Source organism: Martes martes (assembly GCF_963455335.1).
Source record: "Martes martes genome assembly, chromosome: 3".
NCBI lineage: Eukaryota > Metazoa > Chordata > Mammalia > Carnivora > Mustelidae > Martes > Martes martes.
The window spans coordinates 122,714,473-122,738,715 of record NC_137890.1 but is presented as its reverse complement, the minus strand read 5'-3'; the positions used below and the strand labels follow the sequence as shown (position 1 = coordinate 122,738,715).

At 38.5% G+C, this 24,243-nt stretch overlaps 1 protein-coding gene across 1 annotated transcript in view; it reads right to left on the bottom strand.

Annotated features, from left to right (window-relative positions):
• Nucleotides 1-5,928: 5,928 nt before the first annotated feature.
• CCDC141 (coiled-coil domain containing 141) overlaps nt 5,929-24,243 on the bottom strand; it is a 199,882-nt gene continuing 181,567 nt past the window's right edge. The window contains exons 21-23 of the mRNA XM_080799858.1: nt 22,588-22,700; nt 18,706-18,822; nt 5,929-7,986 (exon numbers count right to left, since the gene is read on the bottom strand). Of these exons, the coding sequence (XP_080655984.1) occupies nt 7,111-7,986; nt 18,706-18,822; nt 22,588-22,700 (1,106 nt within the window). The 3' untranslated portion in view covers nt 5,929-7,110. The remainder of the gene's footprint in view (nt 7,987-18,705; nt 18,823-22,587; nt 22,701-24,243) is intronic.

Genomic DNA, 24,243 nt, shown 5'->3' with positions numbered 1-24,243 from the left:
GGGAATAGTCATAAATAAAAACAAAACAAGTGGAACAAGATGCAATACATTTTCCTTTGTTCATTGGAAAAATACTTGAATTTGACTTTTTAAATATTTACATATATAAATGAAATGCTGGTTTCAAATAAGATACAACCAGATTACCAAGATTATTGATTACTGAAATAAAATACTGATAATTTGTATAATGTTCTAAAGAAGTACCTACATTCTTGTTTTGGCATTTCAGACATAGTCATTGTAGTGTGCCCACGTACTTCATGATTAGAACCTGATTCTGACTGGCTAATGTCCATAATAAGAAAGAATAATCAGGTAACAAATACATCTCTCTCTTTTTATATTTCCCCACTAACTCTCTCCAGAAAAAGAAAAAAAAATACTAGGTTTATCTTGGTTTACCTCCAACAACAATTCAAGAAATATTTATTGAGTATGACTATGGCTTAGGTGCTGGGAGTATAATGATGAACAGGGCTGTCACAGATCCTGCTGATAAATATCTCACACTCTAGCCTGAGAAGACTGATGCTCAAACATGCAATTTCAATGCTACGTATCAAGGGACATGACAAGGGTAACTCAGAAGCTGACAGTGCACACAGCAGAAACATCTATACTGGACTTGATGGCTCAGAAGGCTTCTTGGGGTAAGTTATGTCTCAAATGGACCAAGAAGGATATGTAGGAGTTAAGCCACATAAAGATAGGTTAGGATATAGTAAGGGAGATCTGGGAAGAAAGGACTAGAGAGAAGAAAGAGCATGATAGGTTAAAAACCTGATGAAAATTGTGACTTTGTGGGGGGATCAGAAGGGATGGGACAGAGATTAGGAAGGGGAGGGCAGGCACTAAAGGGCCTTGTGTAACACTTGAAGACATTTAAACTTGAGTGAAGTGGTTAGAAGGTTCTTGCAGTAATCTATTTTAAGCCTGCATCTTGATTACAAATGAGGGTTAGCATTATTGAAAAAAATAACTAATTGTTTGCTACTTCTTTTTCCAAAGATTTTAGATATTTTATAATACACAGAGATTTGAATGTAAGGATTCCAGCAGTAAATATCTCTGGGTATTAAGTGTGAAAAAAAATTTACCACAAAATGTTTATGTTTATACACTTTTTATTAGAAAATCAGAACTGGAAAACTCAATGATTTTGCCTTTTAGGAAGCTCAAAACACATTTTGTGTTGCATTCCTTTAAGGTGTCAAGTACATTTTTTTTTTAAGATTTTATTTATTTATTTATTTATTTATTTATTTGACAGACAGAGAGAGATCACAAGTAGTCAGAGAGAGGGGAGAAGCAGGCTCCCCACTGAGCAGAGAGCCCAATGCGGGGCTCAATCCCAGGACCCTGAGACCATGACCTGAGCCGAAGGCAGAGGCTTAACCCACTGAGCCACCCAGGTGCCCCACATACTCCTTTTACTCTTCCTTGTCATTTACATTTTCTTGTTGAGAAGTATTTTGATATTACTTACTGTCTGGAATTTTCTCTAGAAGAAAATGGATATGGATGGATATATATACACACACATATATAAAAAGGAAACATTTGAATTTCCTAGGTTTTTCATTTTTAATCAGTAATTTAGTTCATACTTCCATAAGGAGAATTCTTTGATCAAGACAGAAATCTTAGCAAAAGGAAAATCACACTTAGTCTTTGAAATTAAAATATAACCGGAAGAATAACTGAATAGCTTATATTCTTCACTGCTGTGGGAATTACTAGATAGTCAGTTGATAGCACAAAAGAATACATAGGTAGGTAGGTATGTAAATGGATGGATGGATAGATGACCAGATGGATGGATGGATGGATGGATAGACTGATATATAGGTAACTAGCTGAACTATATCTTGAATTTCAGCATAATGCTTTTCCCCAATATTTGAGCTCTATGTGTATATGCATATATGTGTGTATATGCTTATATTTGATATATGTCAAATACATATTATCTTTGGTATGTGCATCAAATACTCAGGGGTTTATACCTTATTTAGTCACACATCGTGGGTGGATGGATATATATATATATCCCACCCTGCTGCCCACTAACGCTGCCCATTAGCCTTTAACTGGCATGCAATAGGTAAAGCAAACAAGCAAGTCCCATGCCCTAACAACCTCTAGCCACAAATTCAACTAAGATGACAAAATGGGAAAGGAGATATTACTAAATTAACAAGAAAGAGACAGAGAGTGGGACAGGAATTTGTCATTTGGTCTTGCCTGCCCTCTTTGGACATGACTAGAGTTTACTATTTCGCTTCAACATGGGAATAGCAGTTAGGCAAGATGTAAAATATGTGGGGGCACCTGGGTGACTCAGTGGGTTAGGCCTCTGCCTTTGGCTCAGGTCATGATCTCAGAGTCCTGGGATCATGCCCCGCATTGGGCTCTCTGCTCAGTAGGGAGCCTGCTTCCCCCTTTCTCTCTCTGCCTGCCTCTCTGCCTACCTGTGATCTCTGTCTCTCAAGTAAATAAATAAAATCTTGTAAAAAAAGTTACATAAAATATGTGAAAATGGACAAAATGGATAGGAGACTTAAGACACTACGAGTTCCCTAGGACATTGTATATATAAGCTTTTAGCTCATTTCTGTCAAAATTTGGAAGAAAATTAAGAGATTTAATTGTTTAATTAAATTGATGCACAGAAAAAAAATATGTCAGCTTTACTCAACCACAGATTTCGTATCTTCAAATAACATTCAGTAGCTTTTTAATATTAACATGAATATATTACATTTAAATATTTTTATTATTATAGAAAGAAAGTCTTGCAGTAACATAATTGGTTCCTTATCTTTATCAAAAATCTATTATAAATTATTCTTTCAACTAAAGGTTTTGCTCTACCATGATAAGACTATGTTTAAAATTTAAAAACAGGGGCGCCTGGGTGGCTCAGTGGGTTAAACCTCTGCCTTCAGTTCAGGTCATGGTCTCAGGATCCTGGGATCGAGCCCCACATTGGGCTCTCTCTCGGTGGGGAGCCTGCTTCCCACTCTCTCTCTCTGACTGCTTCTCTGCCTACTTGCGATCTGTCTGTCAAATAAATAAACTCCTTAAAAAAAAAAAAACCCAAATATTTCTCTCATTCGTGTTTATTTTTAAAGGGAATCAAAAAAAGGTCCTCTTTTCTAAATAACATATTTCAGAAATGCACAGGAAAATTCTTCAATATTATAGTGATAATCAGAAGAAAAGGACAGAATTCACCTTATGTAGTCTTATTACATACTTTTCCCCTAGATCATACTAAATGCACTCTCAGAAGTTAATTTCAAGTCTTTGAAAAAGATATAATCTTAAGAAATTAGAAAGGAATTTAAGTTCCAATTTATAAAACATCACCTTTCCACATGGGAAAGGTTGGAAATCACAGACTAATACCACTCCATAAATATTCCAAAGAAACAACATATGAATGAGATAGTGGGCAGGAGGCAAAGTCATGATAAGTCACATCAAATAATATAATTACCTTCAGCCTTCATAGAATGCTTTCCATTTTCCAAATCTTTACAAGACATGAAAAGAAAATTCTCAATTGCCCGAGAGGTAGATGATAAACCCATTTTCCAAATGGGAAACTGAGGCATAGAGATGTCTTTACTACAGGCTGCAAAAAAATGGTCAGCAGCAGAATGAAGAGAAGAAGTGGGAGGAACAGGTTGCCGTTGTGTATTCATGGCTGTCCAAAACCCAACAGCCGCATGACAGGAATTACATCGGTCCATCTGCAGCCCGTGCCCCATTTTACTCCATGACAGGTACAGCTGATGGAAGTTTGAGCCTCCATCTAAAGTTGACAGCACATCTATTCGCCATTGTGAAACCCATGAGATCAACTTGAGGAATGATTATTTACAGTGGTCTCCTCAGACTTAGGAAGGCAGGCTAGGTTGAAACTACATAGAATGTATTTCAATAAATGAGATTAAGACATGAAATGCAATGAAAGGACAGCTGATGTGATAAGGTAAATTACAGCTTCTCTTCAATATTTCTCCTGTTATTCTACAGAGATGTTTATGAGTACAATTAAAAATAAATTCTCAAACAATTGGATTTGAAATTTAATTCACATCTCTCTGTTGATGTGAGCCTTGACATACATGCTCTTAAATGAGGAGGGAATAAACCTAGTGTAATTTTACTGGGCTTTATATTGAACACACCTCTTTCTAGAATACAAAAATGTATGCTTATCCACTGCTAAGAATTTCCCGAGCTCCACAAATATACTAAAACACTAAAGAAAATTTGCTTATTCACTGAGTTTGGTATTAGACAAGCAAACAATATGGCTAGAACAGGGGTACACTTGGAGGAGAGATATAGGAAGATGTTGGAGATGCAGAAAAATAAACAACCACCTTTAGGCTCGTGAGAATGACGTCCAAGAGTGCCAACCCCGCAGTTACTGTGCAAGGATCCAGTACATGAGGGACACACTAATATAGATGACACACAGCGTTACCCAGTTTATTCTTGTGATTGGTGGCCTGTGGTTACCTGTCACGTGGAGGATGACATTGGAAGAGAGAATGCCACTAGAGTTTTGGGCCTGAGCCACATAGAGGCCTGCGTCTGCCTCACATACCTTCGGAATGAACACCGAATGTCTTGTCTCCTTGTGTAAAACCTGTAAGTGCCCATCAGCAGACAATTTCTGGCCCTTCTTGTACCTGAAGCAGAGAGTCAGTTTTTAAAGTCAGGATCACTGTAAATTCACATCATTTCTAAGCTCTAAAACCCATTGCAAACAAGCCCATTACCATTGCAATACTCTCTAGTATTAGCAGGAAATTTGCAGCTATCATGGATTCCAATGGGGCTGATCATCCTTCAAACAGAGATTGGAGACTTGTGGCCTGAGAAGTGCTTGACCGGATCAGACCATATTTTTCAAAAAATTGAATTTTTGAATAACATTTAACAGTTGAAATATTGCATGTGAAAATTCAGATATCCAACTATTCTTTTTAAAAACACCAAACAGGGTGCCTGGCTGGATCAGTTGGTTGAGTGTCCGACTCTTGATTTCGGCTCGGGTCATGACCTCGGGGTTGTGAGCTCCAGCTCCGTGTGGGGCTCTGCACTAAGCCTGGAGCCTGCTCAAGATTCTCTTTCTCCCTCTCCCTCTGCCCTTCCCTGTGCCCCAACTCTCTCTCTCCCTCTGTAAAACAAACAAACAAACAAAACAAACAGCAACAATACCCCACAAGAAAAACGAAGCCCCTCTGGTCACAGAGGGCCGCCATTTGCTTATGGCAACAATTACCTAGGGTGTGAAATGGGACTCCTCTATGTGGCCTGTGTCATTCTTTCAGCTGCTATGGAATAAGAGCCTGTGAGTTCTGGGAGTCTATATTGGAGGGAGACTCGTCCATCCCATCACAGTCACCCCACAAGATCCATGTGAGAACAAATATATGCTGTTTTAGAAGAAGGTACTTATACAACATTTCCTGGCAAAAAAGTTCATTTCACTTTTATGAATTAATTTCATTAGCAGAAAAAGATTTATAATTATAAAAGGCATTTGTGCAATTGGATTATTACTGTTAATGATATGTTACTGAAAGTTTCCTATGAATGTGAGTACTTAGCTGCCTCTTTATAGGGAGCAAACAATTTATTTTGTATATTCTAGATTCTTGTTTATTTATACCCATGTTCCTTCACCTAAGGAGTGGTGACAAACCAGAATCATTTTCTGTTCCCATTGCTTATGTGATAATTTTGCATTTTTATGAGTGTCCTGAGAATGTTTATTTTCAAGAGCTTGCTAGTTGGTAATTGAGCAAAATCACTGTAAATCCAAAAGCAAGATATTTTTTCAAAATATTGTGATAATTCCTCAACAGTGAGTACTAACCAAGTCATTTATTTTTTGTGTGTACAAAACCAAGAAACACTGCAGACAACATTTTTCTTTGGGGTGAACTGATATTTAATAATGAATTAAATAGTTTTTAAATTCATAAATATGAAATTCCTGATCTATAAAAAACCATGCAGTTGTAAAAACAAGACAGTAAGACAAAAGCATGAATGGCTGCCTTGTAGCACAAGTGTAGTCTCTTCTCATCATCTGAGAGACCCAAGTTTTCTCATAGATACTTTTGGTAACCAACTCACACTTCAAGTATCATCAGTGGGCACATGTAATAGTTGAAACTGTTGATGTAATGTCTACTGAAATACTATGATAAATAAATGCTATTTCACTTATCTTAGTTTACAAATATGAATTCAGTCTCACATATTTGTAACTTTGTCCTCAGAGAAATCTAACCACATGAAAAATTTCTAAATGTTTAGAAGTAACCCACGTAGTGAGAAAGTGAGAACTACTTTTAAAACAACAGTGTTTCAAAACTTGTATTCTGCAGCTTACTTTCTATTAAAACAAATACGCTAAAAATTAATGTCTCCAGAGGGAAATCTTATTGTTCACAGTTCAGTTATTATACCACCTTTCAAAAATGGGTTTATTACCTGTCACTGGGAGCAACTGTGAAAGAAATATTTTTATTCCTTCTCTCACACTGAAGAAATTTATAGAAAGAAATCTTAGTGAAACAAACAAATATTACAAAAGTGATGTGTGACTCTGTTGGGAAGAGGGAAAAGATGAAATAGGTAAATGAAAGAAAAGGGGAAAACCCGAATTCTTATGTTTTTTTATCAAATACAGGATGTTAAGTTAAATGTCATGCTTATGTAGAAATAAGCAATAGGAAAGAATTTCAACTCACAATCTTCAGAAACGTGGAATGTTAGACTAATACCAAAAAAACCCCAAACAACAACAACAACAACAAAATCCAAAAAAACAAAAAACCAAACCCCACAAAAGAGCACGGCTAAGTTGCAGTGCCTTTGGAGTTGGTTATGTGATTATTTTATGTGGTTCCTTTTGCTTTCTTCTGGGGATTAGCCATGCTGTGCCTACAGGGAGAGTTGGGGGTTGGTGTGAGGTTGAATCATGCGAGGTACAGAGTTGCAGAATATTAATCAGCTATCCCTACACCTTTAAGTTAGTGCACACAGAATGATTTGCTCCATCATTCAATGTGTTTATGACTTGTCATTATAAGCTACCCACCATGTCAGAGTAGGCTCTGGAAATCCTGTTACTTCAACTTCCAAAGTCACTGGCGAACCTTCCGTGACAGTTACATTAGACAGGAGTCTGGAGAAATTAGGTGCCTGGCCAGCGAGGCTGACCACACTGTTCTTTGCTGATGTGCATTTAATCTCGTCTTGGGGGACCATTTGCCTCTGATAGGCCCGTCCGGGGTCTGAGAGAAACCCAAGGCCTGAGAATGCATCCTGGGAAGCATGCAGCCTGTCTTGGGGTTTAGTGATGTTATTACCGACATGCACTTTCTCCCGGGATTCTAGCAAACGTCCCTGAGCCTGAGGGTGCTGCTGTGAAGCTCTCTCACACACGTCACTCGGCATGCTCTCTGGATGTTTAGCCCTGATTGTGCAGAAGGCAGTACTTTTTCCCAGAAATCCTCCGGAGGTTAATGGGAGCTCAGCTTTGAACTGGGGGTAAGGCCTCTCAAAATGACTTGAGAATGTTTCTCTCTCATCATTGTAAGTGTCAGCAAAAGCAGCAGGTGGTGGAATGCCCAAGGCCTGGGCCTCCCCTGGCCTGCTGGCCCCAGTCTGCATCTTGCAGCTGCTTGTGTGAATGCTGAGGGAAGGGCTGGCACGCTCCTCCACGTCCATGTCAGCCGGGCCAAGGGGGAGATCGGGGCTTCCCGGGAGTGGAGGCAAGGAGATGTCATCAGGTGAGACACATTCATATTCTTCCCCTGAAAGTGTGTCTGCAGGCAGGAGTTGGCCTTGGACAGCACCCTCTCTGTCAGAGGGCGGCTGCTTCAGGTGCTGGGGATACTGACCCTCTCCTGTTCCATTGATGGCCAAAACACCTGCTCCCTGCGCCTTCAAAACAGAAAAGCCAAAGCTCCGGGTTAGTCACTGAATTTTCTTTTTCCAGGCCTCAACTTCGATCAGGCAGACAATCTGAGAAACCCTACAAGTGAGTTAAAGCTTGGGGCCCTGGCACAAGTGGTACAGAACTTGAAACCATCAGTCTGTGGGACCTGGGCCCAGTCCCATGCCATGACTAAGGAGCTGGTAAACTGACCTCCGGTCTCTGAATGAAATGTGATCAGCCTTATGAAACAGAGGCAAGAAAGCCCTAGTTTTCACCTATCATGTGGGGTTGAATTGGATCAATGTCTTCCAAATCATGATCTGAGGAATCTCCTCCCACCAGCAAATTCTGCTTTGTGTTATGGGTCTACACTCCATGGGGACACATAATTCCTAAATCTCAGAGGCTCCCTTGTTAGGCGATCCCTCAGGCCCTCCTAAGAATAACCCCTCTTTCTTTCTTAGGAAAGACACTCATTATTATTATTACGGTGGTGAATTATGCACAATATGAGACTTACCATTTTAAGCATTTTTAAGTGTATAGTTCAAAGGTGTTAAGTACACTCACACTGATGCAACCATCCATCATCCCTCTCCAGAACTTTTCCATCTTTCCAGACTTAAACTCTGTACCCATTAAACACTAAGTTCTCCATGATCTCCTCTCACCAGTCCCTCCTACTTTCTGTCTTTAGGAATTTGATAACTCCATATACCTCATGTGGAGAAAGCCATTTTTAATGACTGGTTTTATTTTCTTAAAGCCCCTTATTTTTATTCTTCCATTGAAAAGTACCTATTTAGCACTTGTTTCCTACTAAGTACCATGTCAGACATTGATGAGATGAAATGAGTAAAAGTAAACCCAGTCTGTGCCTTCAGGGAGATAAGAGCCTAGTGGGGGAGGTAGATATCAATGGAGCAATCACACGTTATGGTCTTCCGCAAAAGAACACCAGATATAAAAGGGGAAGGCCTGCCGCTCATCCTTCCATGCCATGTGGAGTGCAGGTCATGCTAGGAGCCTGTGAAAGGCAGTCCTTCACCTCCTGCTTACGCTGATCTAGTATTTCTCCCTGCTAATCCATGTCTATCTCCGGTTTCAGAAGATGCTCAAATATCCTTTCTGGCATAGATTCGAAAGAACACTGAAGCTGAAAGGGATCTCATCTATCTCAACCTGTTGTTTTATATCTACTTTTTTTTTTCCTTTCCTCAGTATTTGGGTGCATTTTTACTTACTTAACAATTACCATGTTTTGTCCTATTGCTACTATGTGCACCTAAGAAAGTTAGGTCTCACCTTGACTTTGAGTTCTTCATTTTAGCTCATAGTCTTGCCCCTGACATGTAATTGATACATAATTTTTGAGAAATAAATATGTTTCAGGTTGAAGACCAGAAACAAAAACAAAACAATTGTTCCTTCTACTTTCCCAGAGATACAAATGGTCCTCAGAGAAAGCACAAGTGCAGCTTTAGAGAAAGTGGTTTCCTTCGGTCATTTAGTAGAAGTTAAAACTCTAGGTCTAAAAATAAGCCAGAAGTTTTTTAAAAGCTCTTGTCATTAAAAAAAAAAAATTACTGAATAAGCACATAGGCAATAGGAAATGCCCCTCCTTCTTCGGCTTGACTCTGTCTTTGTTTTCTTTTTCAAAGGGACTTTGATCCAACTTCCTATTCAGTCTAGGAAATCTCCTCCAAGACATTCTGGTAGCCTCTGTTTGAACACTTTTCCCAAAAGGGTGCTTTCTTTGAGAAGAATTTTATGCTTTACTTGTGTTAAGAATCTCTTCCTGGGGGCACCTGGGTGGCTCAGTGGGTTAAGCCTCTGCCTTTGGCTCAGGTCATGGTCTCAGGGTCCTGGGATCGAGTTCCGCATCAGGCTCTCTGCTCATGCTTCCTCCTCTCTCTCTCTGTCTGCCTCTCTGCCTACTTGTGATCTCCGTCTGTCAAATAAATAAGTAAATAAAATCTTACCAAAAAAAAAAAAAGAATCTCTTCCTGTATTTAGCAAAGCTATGCCTTCACTTGGTATCCAACAACGGATCTGAGCTGGCCTCCCCGAGCAACACAGATGTCTGACTGTTCTCTTTTAATAGCCTTTTGACTGTTTGGAGAATTGGTGCCATGACCTCTCAGTCTCTTTGATTGAACTAAAACCTCCAGGTCTTCATCTGCCTTGACTCTAGGACTTTTATCATCCTGGTCACCTTTTGGGAAGTCCCACTCCCACTGGGCTATAAGCTCCCTCACAGCAGGGACGTTCATTGATAGGAGGGTCATCCATAGACAGGCAACTTCTTAATGACTTCTTTGCGGAACCTGTGTCTTTCCAGAGAATAATGTTTAAGAATTGTCTGAAAATTTGCAACAAGTTTAGGAGAGAAACTTGAGTAAGAATCCAGTCTAGTCTCCTCACTCCTCCTTGCCTCTTGGGGAGGAAATGACTTAGTCAGCCGCAGGTTTAGACCGAACATGCTCAGCTCTGGCTTTCTGAGGCCTCTCTTGTCGATCTGCCTTCCAGCAGATGTGTGTATTCACACTCGCTCTAAAGTCTGAAAGGGCCTGTACAGAAAGCCTGGGGTTCTCTAGCTGTGCACCCAAGTGTCTGGGTAGGCAGTCTATCTAAATCAGTGACAAAGTTTTAGGAAACCCCCTAGAAAAGTCCAAGCCATGTTCCCTAAGCCAGTTTTTACGAGTGATCGATGCCTGACTCTTGTGCCTCTTGTTCAGAAGGTGCCAAACTCAGAAGGCAATCCAAGAACATTATTTTTTTACCCTGTACAGTTCCTGAAGTAGAAAAATGCTGTCCACAGAAAATAACACTGCCAGATAATTTCTACTGACAATAAGAGAGAGAGAGTGTTATCAAATCTTTTTCTAGAAACATTTCAACTTATTAATGCTCCCCTTAAATATGTTTATTTCCAGGATTTATTTACTTTCAGATGGGAACTACTCAGTGGACCAACACCTCCTTGATCTATATGATATATTTTTGTTAAAGTGATTATATTAGTTTTTTTGTTTCTATAAGAACCAGATGTGACTATGATTCATACTGAGTTTTTAATCAGCTAAAATTTTCTATCTTCTCTATTAATGCCATTGACAAAAGTGTTGAACATTGCAGAGTTTAGGACAAAGTCAGATGTCTCCCCAGGGCAAGGCACACTGTCTTCCAGGTTGACACTGTTGAACTACCTAACATTCTTGGAACAATTATAACCTGACCAAACTTATTCAGTTCACATCTTTCCACCTACTGTAAGAGAGAGATCATGAATGTGTTTATCAAATGACTTTTTGAAATCACAATAAATTTTGTCTATGGCACTAACCTAGAATTATCCATTAGACAATCATCTCACAAAGCAAAATAACATGAATTTAATACAATTTTTCCTGAGTCAATCCATGTTGGCCCTTGGCACTTCTTCCTTTATTCTCAAAGACAAATAACCTTCCAGTTTTTAAGTCATTATGGAATTTTACAAAACTTCCTTTTTAATTTTAATTAATTTTTAAAGTTCAAGTATAATTAACATACAGTGTTAAATGTTTTGCATGGTAAGAGATGCTATCTACACTTGAGGTGAGCACAGTGTAACATATAGACTTGTTGAATCACTATGTACACCTGTACAATGGTACTTTAATTTAAAAAACAATAAATTATAAAGCAAATTATAAAAAAAGTACCTACAGTAGATATTTTTGATGCTGCCAACTGTAATTAAGCATCAACACTATGTGTCATTATTTTTTTCTTTTTTGCAGCGATGTACTTAATCCAGGCAGGTGGATCCAGACTACTTTCTCTGTGAGATGAGAGGGTATTGATTAACCTGTGGTCTTGTGTTCTACCCCGTCTGAGCAACTGACCCCCCCCCCCCATATTAGTCTTGTTCTAAGACTGTGGGGGGAGTTAAGTAACCAGTTCTTAAATTTTTAAATTATCTTTTCTGTGATATGTTACCTCCAAACTGGACTGTCAGATAATGTATATTAAGGAGAACTTTGAAAACATAAATTTGTTTTAAATTTGCTTTTCTTGGGGTGCAAGAACGAAATATCACTGTGTGGTGGGGGAATGATGCCTTCATTGCCTGTGTGTCCCTGGCTCTGAGTTGTACAGGATTGGGCCGTTATACCTCCTTGAAAAAAATGAACTGATTCTATATAAGTGTAGTTTAAATGAGCTCAGTTCAAAGAAGGCTTCCAACTTACCAGCTTTTGTTGGCAGTATCTTCAACCTATGAGAATTCTATCTGAGTCTTAAACTGGCAACATCACTTCCCAGATATGATTTCCTTTGTGGTCTGGGAAAGCCTCTAATTTACAGATTTACTTCATGGAATTAAAAATCCTTATTAATATCAAAAAGGTACTTCCATGCTGTTGGCACGGGAATCTGCAGTGTCATTACAAAGCAGCTCATTTATGTGCCCCAGTTCCTTGCTTTCCTTCGATCTTGGGGAAAAAGTTAGTATGTCTGAAATTCAAGAGAATGGGGCTGCCCGCCCAGTTCAGACATTGGTTTCCGGGATTTGTGGAGGACAAAATATTTGATCTTTTTTAGTGTGAGTTTCCTCAACTGTAAAATGGTATTTGATCAGATGATTGTTATAGCCCTTCTAGCACTTGAATTCTATAACTATAAATGTGGGCATTGTAAGCTTGCATCTTCTGCTGAATAGATCTAGGATTTTGCAGGAGTCTCTTTATATTCTGGGAGTTCATTTAACCCGAGGAGTTTTCAAATATTACTATGGGTTTAACTACAGTGTTCACCTTGGAAGTAAAATACCATCACTAATCTGTTAACAGCATAATGGGCACTGCATTTACTAAATTGCCTAATGCCACCTATTGCATTTGGGAGTTTGAAAAATGAGAAATGCTTTTTTATCTCCAAGAGAAAACCTGTGATGAATATATTCTTATAATAGTCTGGGGGAATTGTTCTCTTTTTAAAAAGTTTTTATTTAAATTCCAGTTAGTTAACATACAGTGTTATCAGTTTATTATTTATTTATTATTAGTTTATTATTATTAAGCATTAGTTTCAGGTATAAAATATAGTGATAAAATTTAGTGATTCAACACCTCCTGGTGCTCATCACAAGTGCACTGGTTAATCCCCATCACCTGTTTCACCCGTCCCCTGCCCCACTTCCCCTCTGGTGACCATCAGTTTGTTCTCTATAGTTAAGAGTCTGTTTCTAGATTTGCCTCTTTCTCTCTCTCTTTTCTCCCCCTAGGTTCATTTGTTGTGCATCTTAAATTCCACATATGAGTGAAATCATATTCTATTTGTCTTTCTCTGACTGATTTAGTTCAGTTAGCATAATTCTCTAGCTCCATCCATGTTCTTGCAAATGGCAAGATTTGATTTTTTTCTATGGCTGCATAATATTCCATTATATAATATATATTATATTTACATATGTATACATATATACTGTATATACATGTATATGTAAGTATACATATTTTATATATACATACCATAGCTTCTTTGTCCATTCATCAGTCAATGGACACTTGGGCTATTTCTGTAATTTAGTTATTGTAGATAACGCTGCTATAAATATGAGGATGCATGTATCCCTTTGAATTAGTATTTTTTACTCTTTGGGTAAATACCTAGTAGTGCAATTACTGGACTGGAGCGGTAGTTCTATTTTAAACTTTTTGAGGAACATCCATACTGTTTTCCAGAGTGCCTACACCAGTTTGCATTTCCACCAACAGTGCAAGGGGGTTTCTCTTTCTCTACATCCTTGCCAACACCTGTTGTTTCCTGTGTTGTTAATTTGGGCCATTCTGATCCGTATGAGGTGATACCTCATCCTAGTTTTGTTTTGTATGTCCCTGATGATCAGTGATGCTGCATGCACATCTTTCCTGTGTCTGTTGACCATCTGTATGTCTTCTTTGGAAAAATGTCTATTCATGTCTTTTGCCCATTTCTTAACTGGATTATTTGTTTTTTGGGTGTTGAGTTTGGTAAGTTCTTTTTATATTTTGGATATTAATCCTTTATCAAATGTGTCATTTGTGATTATTTTCTCCCATTTGGTAGGGTGCCTGTTAGCTTTGTCGATTGTTTCCTTTGCTGTGCAGAAGCTTTTATCTTGATGAAGTCGCAGTAGTTTATTTTTGCTTTTTCCCCCTTGCCTCAGGAGACATATTAGAAAGAAGATGCTATGGCTGATGTCAAAAGAGGCTACTGCTTGTGTTCTCCTTAGGTTTTTTATCTGTTTATTTTTGTGTATGATGTAAGAAAGTGGTTCAGTTTCACTCTTTTGTATGTTGCTGTCCAGTTTTCCCAACACAATTTGTTGGAGAGACTGTCTTTTTCCATTGGCTATTCTTTCCCGTTTTGTTAAAGATTAACTGACCATATAACTATGGGTTCATTTCTGGGTTTTCTATTCTGTTCTGTTGATCTATGTGTCTGTTTTTGTGCCAGTACCATACTGCCTTGATGATTATAGCTTTGTGATAGAGCTTGAAGTCTGGCATTGTGATGCCCCCAGCTTTTCTTTTCTTTTTCAAGATTGCTTTGGTTATTTGGGTCTTTTGTGGTTCCATACAAATTTTAGGATTATTTGTTCTAGTTTTGTGAAAAATGTTGTTGGTATTTTGATATGATTGCGTTAAATCTGTAGATTGCTTTGGGTAATATAGACATTTTTTTTTTTTAAGTAGGCTCCACGCCCAGTGTGGAGACCATTGCAGGGCTTGAACTCACAACCCTGAGATCAAGACCTGAGCTGAAATCAAGAGTTGGACGTTTAACTGACTGAGCCACCTAGGTGCCCTGGGCAGTATAGACATTTTAATATTTATTCTTCCAACTCATGATCATGAAATGTCTTCTATTTCTATGTGTCATCTTTAATTTCTTTCATCAGTATTTTATAGATTCTAGAGTACAGGTCTTTCACCTTTTTGGTTAGGTTTATTCCTAGGTATATTATTGTATTTGGTGCAATTGTAAATGGGATTGATTCCTTAATTTCTTTTTCTGCTGTTTCATTATTGGAGTATAGAAATGCACTAGATTTCTGTATTTGATTTTGTATCCTTCAACTTTACTAAATTTGTTTATGGGTTCTAACAGTTTTTTGGTAGAGTCCTTTGAATTTGCTGTACAGTGTATCATGTCATCTGCAAATAGTGAAAGTTTGATTTCTTCCCTGCCAATTTAGATGCCTTTTATTTCTTTTTGTTGTCTGACTGCTGAGGCAACAACTTCCAGTACAACCTTAAATAATAGTGATGAGAGTAGACATCCCTGTCTTGTTCCTGACCATAGAGGGAAAGCTGAAAGTAATGGCCTAATTTATCTTGATGAAGTCCCAATAGTTTATTTTTGCTTTTTTCCCCTTGCCTCAGGAGACATATCGAGAAAGAAGATGCTATGGCTAATGTCAAAGAGGTACTTCAGAGAGTGTCTCTGGTGTGTGCTACATGTGATCTCCTGTTGTATTTTGGCTGCTCTATCCTTCAGGCTAGTCATCTGGAGAGGCTTTCTTGCATGCTGTGGGCAGTGTTTGGTCCCCTGCCTCTGTGTAGTGAGTTTTACCTACATATGCTCTGATCTTCTTGTGAAATGAGATCAGATACCACCTCCACCAGAACTGAGGCCCTGCAGAACACTCTGGTTGGGAGACATAGTGTGGACAGGGATTTGTACTGGTGTTCAGGGGAGAAGCTGCTGTGCTGGGACTGAGGCAAGTTTGACTGAAAGGGGCAGTCCTATGAGAGTATAGGGGTGTGGGGATTGTTGTAAGCAAGTCAGGCAGCTAGTGTTGGCCCTGCACTGCTTCTCATAGATGGATCTGTATTTATGTTGAGGGTTGGAGGAGGAAAATGGTATCACCCAGTTCCTTTGTTCCTGGAGAGACATTTCTGTAAACACTGCCTCTCAGGGATGCACTCCACTCCAAGAAGAGTGAACAATCTCCTCACTGTGTGCCCCAGGCATTCTTCAGATTGCTCTTTCCACACTGTCTGTCCCCAGGTTGTTTGCCTGCCTTCTCTCTAGGAGCAAGGCAGTGCCCTCTGCCTCTATCCCAGTCAAGCCTGATGATCTTTAACACTCCAGGCTTTAAGCCCTGCTGGTTGCAAGAACTCACAAAATTCAGCCCCTCTTGTTTTCCAAGCCAATGTCTTTGGGAAAATGTTCTCCTTGTGAATTCTCCTGTGTGCTCCTCTCTCACCCTTCTTTGCATCCACAGCACTGGTGATCTGTTTCTCCCCTAAACTACATCTTCATACTTCCTACCTTCCTTGATATGGCCTCTTCTCTCCCTTTAGTTGTAGAGTTTGTTCTGTCAGTCTTCATGCTGTTTTCTGGGATATTTAGGATGATTTGATAGTTATCTAGTTGTGTCTGTGGGGCAAGAGGAGCCTCGGGCCCTCCTACTCTGCTGCCATCTTTCTCTGACCAAACACTACTGGAATTGTTCTTTTTGAGTCAAACAACTTTCCAAAGAAGATAACACCATTTGGGGTATCGGAATTGGACACAATGATTCCCAGATAAGCTTTTATTTTACTTGGTATTTTTATTATCTGTCCATATGGCTTTTGGGGAAATCATCACAACTGACCCATAAGATAAATGATAGAGATAATAGAATGGTAAATGTGATTGAGCTGTTTAAGGGAAGATTACTGTCACCCTTTCATTTTGCTGTCTGTGCTAACTGCACCTGAATGTATATGTGAAATGATGTCAGTGAGAGTTCTTGACAGCTATAATTGTGGGCCTTCACTTTTATACTAAATAACAAATGACCTTTTAACTTATATTTAAAAAATTGATTTCACAGTGAAAATAAACCTTGTTTTTTTATTTAAAGGAATCTTTTTCTTTAATTTTTTTTCTAAGAAAAATAAATAAAAACAAGAAAATCCATATTTACTAAGTATAAATGAGTATGTTTGCTTTGCTAATAATGAGTTTCACTTCAATTCTTAGTAAATGGGTATGGTTGACAGTGTAGACAATGTGCAGAATTTAAAAAATAAGTTGAATTTAGTATCTCTTAGAAACCTAGTTAAGAAGGGGCATCTGGGTGGCTGTCAGTTAAGTGTCTGCCTTCAGCTTAGGTCATGATTCCAGGGTCCTGGGATCAAGCCCCATATAGGGCTTCCTGCTCAGTGGGGAGACTGCTACTCCCTCTCCCTCTGCCACTCCCCTCTGCTCATGCTCCCTCTGTCTCACTTGCACTCTCTCAAATAAATAAATAAAATCTTTTTTAAAAAAAGTTACCTAGTTAAGAAAATGCGATGCATTGAATGTTATTCTTTACTATTTCAATGAGATGATCTCAATCAAGGGTGATTTTGTTCTTCGGGAAACATCTGGCAATGTCCACGGACGTTGTTTGGTTATGACAACTGGGTGAGGAGTGGGAGTGCCACTGGCATCTAGTTGATAGAGGCCTAGAATGTTGCTAAATATCCTATAATGCACAGGACAGCCCTCCACAACAAAGAATTCTCTGGGCCAAAATATCAATAGTACTGAGATTGAGAAATCCCAGAGACTAATCACAGTAACCAAAGGCCATCTGATATAAGACTAAGATTCAACAGAGAGATCAAGGTTTGGCAGCTTTCCTTTGCTTCAGAGTAGAATCAGGGTTTAAATGCTTCAAGACCATCCCACAAAGGAGCCAGTTTGTATAATGATACTTGCTGCCTGGAGATTGTACAATTGCAATAGACCTTGACATAGATTTAACCTGTGGAAAAGATTATAGAAGGTTATATAGAAGATCTAAGAATTGTACTGACTTGAAGGAAAGATAAATCATTCTCCATGAGATAACAACAAGTGGGGAGATATTTACTTTAAATTCTCACGTCACAAGAAGAATACTTTATTAATTTGGGGACAGTTGAGAATAATGTTGACTCTGTTTGTTCCTTCAGTTCCTTGGGAGAAAGAGAAACACTAGAAGCAAATTTGGCAAGGCAAAAAGATAGGAGCTAATTATAGTCCAGCAGCTATAAATAGAAAGAGAGCAACTTATATTGAAAATCCATAATGATGTGATTTAAAGAATGCTTTTGAAATTATGAAACATTTGCATTTTGTGAATATTTGCAGTTTTGCTACATATTTAATTTATCTGTAATATATAGATTTTAAAGTAATTTAAATATTTTAAGTACTTTAGTATTTATATATCAGTTGGATCCTATGTTTTAGTATATTACCTGGAAATATCATCTTAGAGATAGCTTCAGTGGAATAAGACACAAGCTAATTTCATGTATTTTCCAGTGGATAGTGTGAAACAACAGAACCATAGCTTGGTGGTATAATAGAGAGAAGTCAAATTTGAAGTTGGGATTGACTGTAAAAGGAAATGGGAAAGGCAACTAAAGGTGGGAGAAATAGTAGTAGTTTGGAGTGACAGTAAGGTGACTGAAGGGCTATCCCAATACCACTGGGCAATGCTGTGGTCCCACTGTTAAACAGGAGGTGCTCAGAGGAAAATAGCATAAATGGAAGAAGAACAACTAAGTAAAGGGTAGAAGGGAAGTACAGGATAAGGACATTCACATTGCATGTGCGTTGAAAGATTTGATTCAGATAGAAAAGAAGGCTTTAATTCATTTTTTTTTCAATGAATAAGGACTCTAACCTCAAAACAGAATGAATAACTGACATTACATAATTTTCTTTACCTTATTCCTTTCTTCATTGAATAGTGTCTGCGTATTTCTCGCTGGTTCTTTTAGCAGGTCGATGAAGTCATCATGGAGGTCTTCCAAATTCACATTTGTCTTTAAAATGTCTCCCTGCTGTACAAAGCAATGGTTAGTGAGAGCCTGGGCCAGGAAAGTTGGAAGTACAGCACTACAAAATAACCCCTAGGAAGAAAACATAGGCCACTTGGAGCCTTTCCGCAAATGTATTCCACAACAGACTGAGGACTCCCATGTTGTGATTTACAAAATTATCTTGTCCAGCTCACAGCTCCCCATCCACCTCACTGCTTTGATAAAATTCATGGCCAGTAAAAATTGGTTGTTCAAAGGCCCAGCCAGAACGAAGTCATTATTGCAGTAGGATGCACCTACAGGAGCATTCTCTAGAGAAAGGAATCATTGTGCATGGCCATCTAAGCCATTAGGAGCACCTTGGGGAGAAGTGCTGAGGAAGAACTGTCTGATGATTTTGGTGAAGAACAAAGAGGAAATCCAGAGAATATGCAGACTCATGTAGAGAGGAAGAAAACATCACTGAGTATGGTAAAGAAAAAAAGTTGAGAACAAAGGATGCTTCCTGTGGGTGATGATATTTTGCTCCTATAGTTCATGGAGCTGTTTTAGTCAAGGACGTACAGGCACTTGCAAGCTGCTGGGGAGCCCCTGTGAGGGCTGAAAAGACTCTGTAAGGTGAAAGGAGCCTCAGGTACACCAAGTTTAGGATGATGGATTTTACCACACCAGAACATTCTCTATTCCACCTGGAACATGGTCATTAGATGGGCCTTAAAGAAACAGCACACTCCTCAAAGTGCTTGTGCTATATGGACTCAGAGAATTTGGGGGGAGATTCAGATTTTAGTCTAATTCTAAAATGTAAGCTGGTTGGTATTAGTGAAGAAGTTACTCCACTTTAGTACACATGTGATATCTAATCTCAAAATGGCAGTTGTTGTGGAAAGAGTGCTAGATTTTGAATTGTATTTAATTCTAGAGTTCACCACTACTGAGGGTGAGGCCCCAGGCAAAGCAGTTTTACCTTCTTTGAACTCCACCTCTAGAACAAGGAAAATGGGGCCCCTGGCTGGCTCATTAACCTGGGTGGTTAAGCATCCGACTCTTGATTTTAGCTCAGGCCATGATCTCAGGGATGTGAGCCCTGCATAGGAGTTTGCTTGTGCTTCTCTCCCTGCCCCTCCTGCCTCTGCTCATGTGCTCTTTCTCTCTCCCTCTCCTTGAATGAATGAATGAATGAATGAATAAAATCTTTAGAATAAATAAAATAGGAAAACAACATTTGCCTTACCACCATCATAAGGTTATTTGGAAATCACTGAAGTAAGATATATATGAAAAGTCTTTGTATATCTCAAATTGTTATACAAATAGAAAGGATTATTATCATTATTTCAGGGATTTCTGGGCCTACTTTTAATAACCCCTACAAAATACCCATAGCATCAACCTTAAAAACATAAAAACTAGACGTTTATGCTCTCTTGCAAATATCTGTAAAGTGTTAGTAAGCATTCTTTGACAAGCTTTTGTTCAGGGTCTAACTTGTAAGAGCCTTGTTGATACCCGTAAGTTTTGCCAGGAAGGCCCTTCCTCATTTTTTATATCTACCCAAATCAAACCTTTTTGAGCTATTGAAGGATTCTTCTTCTCTGTACCAATCCTTTGAGTTTTTACTACAAATGCCGAAACTCTTTCTAGAAAACCCACCTTAGGCAAAGCACAGTGTTAAATGTTGTGTGGGACCTGAACAGAACCATAGGGTTTTCTCAGGTGTAATCAAATAGATGGGTTGGGATAGTGATGGTAGTTACATGTGATGATTATAGTAGGAAAGAATACAAGTGTTCTGGGGGATCAGAGAGGAAGGGACAAAGGACTTGCAAAAGCCTAACAAAGGAGTTGAAAAAGAGGCAACATTTGGGTTTGGCTGTGAGAAATAGTAAAATGTAGATAAACAGAGAGAGAAGGTCATGTACAGGAAGGTTTAGAAACAGAAAACTCAGGAATATAGGATGGTCCACCACTGAGATAGGGACCTACAATGAATATAGAAGCACAGTAATTTGGAAAGACGCTCAGCCTCAGAACATTGGAAGACCCTGAATTTCAACTTTATTTGGTGAGCAATGAAGAATTTGTAGTGGAGTACTTTGAGTGTAAAAACGATACTAGCAGCTGTATTTAGGAAGGGTAATCTAGCTAGAGGGTATAATTAGGAGGCTCCTGACTAGTGCAAAAGAGAATCCAGGTGATGGGTTGAAAATGAGAAAAAGAGGGTGCAATCCTAACTAAGGTGTATAAAAGGAATGGGGAATGAGGAAGTGGGCAGAGGGAGTGGCAAGAGCTTTCAGAAAGAATGGCCATGAAGGGATAAGAGAGTAGATTTTGTTAAGTGGACCTCACTTGAAGATGTACAACAGAAATGGGAGGGCTGTTCTAGATAATAGAGAACAAAAAGTCAGATGAAGCTGTGCTTTTCAAGCTGTGTATTGGAAGTCCGGAGAAGAAACAGATCCTCAGAGGGTTGGGTCAAGGTAGAGAAGAAATGATTATTGTTTAAAAAGGATAATATGCATATGGCATATTTGTATATTACTGGTGACATTAAAATTGTAAAATGTTTGTGGAATGCAATTTAACATGTGTATATTAGAAACATTATCAACTTCATGCTCATTTACCCAAATCTGCTCTGGAGAGTTTATGTGTAGGGAACGATACAAGAGGAAAAAAAAAAAATCTTTATGTGCAAAGATGTTCATTGCAGTGTTATATAAAATGGTAAAAAAGTTTAAGATCTAGTTTCTTAAGGCATAAAGATAATTTGTTTGGTCACCAACTCAATTAAAAGCATAGCAAACTATTTTGAATGGACTGAGTACTCAAATTTATGACATGGAAATTCATACAGAAAAAATGGTTGCTAGAAATATAATTCTACTCTGAACTACAAGAGCGCCCTTATGTCTCGATATTAACAATGATCACAATAATTATGGATGTCTTCACATTTCAATTCTCAGGGTTACTCTGTGAGTAGGTTTCCCTATTCACTCCACTGTACAGATCAAGAAACTGAGACACAAAGAGATGAGGTAATTCACCCCAAATCAAAAGTCCAATAATTTGGAGGACTGGTATTCCTAAGCAGCTGTGTTTTACTCTAAAGCCTATGTCCTTAGTTACCTTGTTATTCTCTCCATCTTAAGTAACCAGTTCTTTCAGCCAGTCACTAAAACAGTACTAATGAAGCTAGTTTTCACAAAATACAGACAAAAGAATATACGCATTTCTCTCTTTTAACTGGATTTGTCTAGGCATTAGATATCAACATCCTCTCTAGTCTTTATTCCATCAACTTTTTATTTCATGAAGGATGCTAATGATTAGTTTAATACTTCTATGAAGCTAAATGTTCAATGAATATAACACCTGAGGATTTAATTTTATTTTCTCTGGGGCCACAATTTGGAAGGGGGGAAAAAAAAGCCCTTCCATTTATTATTCAGGAATGAAAACATAAGGCTACTTAATACAGACTTTACTTTGATTTTAATGGCACACATTTATCCTTTAGGATGTGATCCATGAAAATGTAAATGAGACACCTTAATTGTGTTTAGCCCTCCTTCCCAGCAATATTTTTCTCTGCAGTGATGGAAAAGAAACAGAATTAATTATCAGAAACACCCAGATAATTATGTTAGAAAGCTGTGAAACAAATGTGCACATTATGTCCCTTGAGAATTTCTATTAGAACATCTTTGCACTAGAAGACACTTATCAACACATTTTTATTTATATCACTTGAAAATACATATTCTGGGAAGAAGAAATTACCTTCAGCTTTTCTTCAAGCTCTGTGAGAGAGACACATAATTCAGTGATAGATTCAAGAACCTCTTTGTGTTTTGCCATTATTTTCTCAGCGTATTTCTGCCCTTCTTCAAAACCTGGGAAAGGGAAGGGACAAAAAACCCATTTTTGAGGTCAAATCCTTAGCAGAAAAAAAAAAAAAATCCCAGGCATCAATTCACCTTCCCAGTGTCTGGTGTAAAGGCTGGTAGATAGTAAGTGCTTAATAAATACTTGAATAGAAAAATAAATGAATGAAGGCATTTTTTGAAAAAACGGGTACCCCAGAAAAATGATTACATTTGCTGTACCTTGTCGCTTTTATGTAACCTAAATCATGTTGCTATGCTAATATTCTTAAAGCACCACTCTAATCAGTTGTTTCCTGTTCAGAACATGGTCAATTCTTCATTTATGCATTCAAAAACAGTTTCAAGGTGCTCCTGAGAAATATTTGTCACCGTAGTTCTCTCACATACTTAGTCTCTGGTCAAAGTGCGCCTCTTCTCCACAGCAAGTAGTCTCTCCTCCACCACGAATGCCCTTCCCCCGGACTCCCTGCTGTCTACTTCAAATACCAGTATCTTTGTGACATGTTCTTAATCCTCCCCACATAGATTTTCTCTCTACTAGAATAATAATAAAAATAGCTACCACACAGTGAAAGCTTATTATTTGACTATAGCTAAGCAGTTTATATGCATTAATGCAATTTTCCTTGGATTTTCTAGGCTCTATTGCATTTTACAAATGAGGAAACTGAGGCCCAGAGAGCCTCTTCAGGCTGCCCAGACAGTAACACAGAAGCAGGGATTTGAAACCAGGATTGCAGACTCCACGGTTTAGACTAAGCAGTATTTCACAATGTTACGGGCTGCATTGTGTCTCCTCCAGAACTTGCCATGTTGAAGCCTCAGTCCCCGGTATCTCAGAATGTTACCACATTTGGAGATAAGTTCTCCAAAGAGGTGATTAAACTAAAATGAGGCCATGAGGTTGGGGCCCTAATCCAGTGTGCGTGGCTCCCACCAGTGTAAGATAAGGGAGGGACACCAAGACAAGCATGTGCACGAGAGATGCCCATGTGAAAAGGCAGCAGGAAGGCAGCCAGCTGCCAGTCTGGGAGAGAAGCCTCAGGTGACACCAACCCTGTCAGCACCATGATCTTGTGATCTTGGACTTCAGCTTCCAGAACTGTGAGGAAATGAATTTCTCTTGTTTCAGCTGCGCAGTCTATAGTACTTCGTGATATTAACTCTAGCAAACCAATACACATGCCTTTCTGGCTGCATTTACTGTAACATGACTTCTAGGTCTAGGCTGTAGATTCCTGAATGAAGGAACTAAGTTTTACTTATCTTTTTATCAATCATACCTCCTCATACATAATAGGTACTCAAAAAATTTTTTTGAGATAAATTTATTTGCATTACAATTCTGGGTCCAAAGATGCTTGGGTGGCCTATAAGAGTTAAAATAATATTCCTAAAGCTTTTTACTTATTGCGAATTTTAAAAAATTACATAGCTTCTCTACTGAGCAGATGAAGATTCACATTTATTTATTTGTTCAAGGTATTCAGTCAATGATTCATTTATTCATCACGTATTTGTTAAGCACTTAGTGTATATTGTGAAGCAG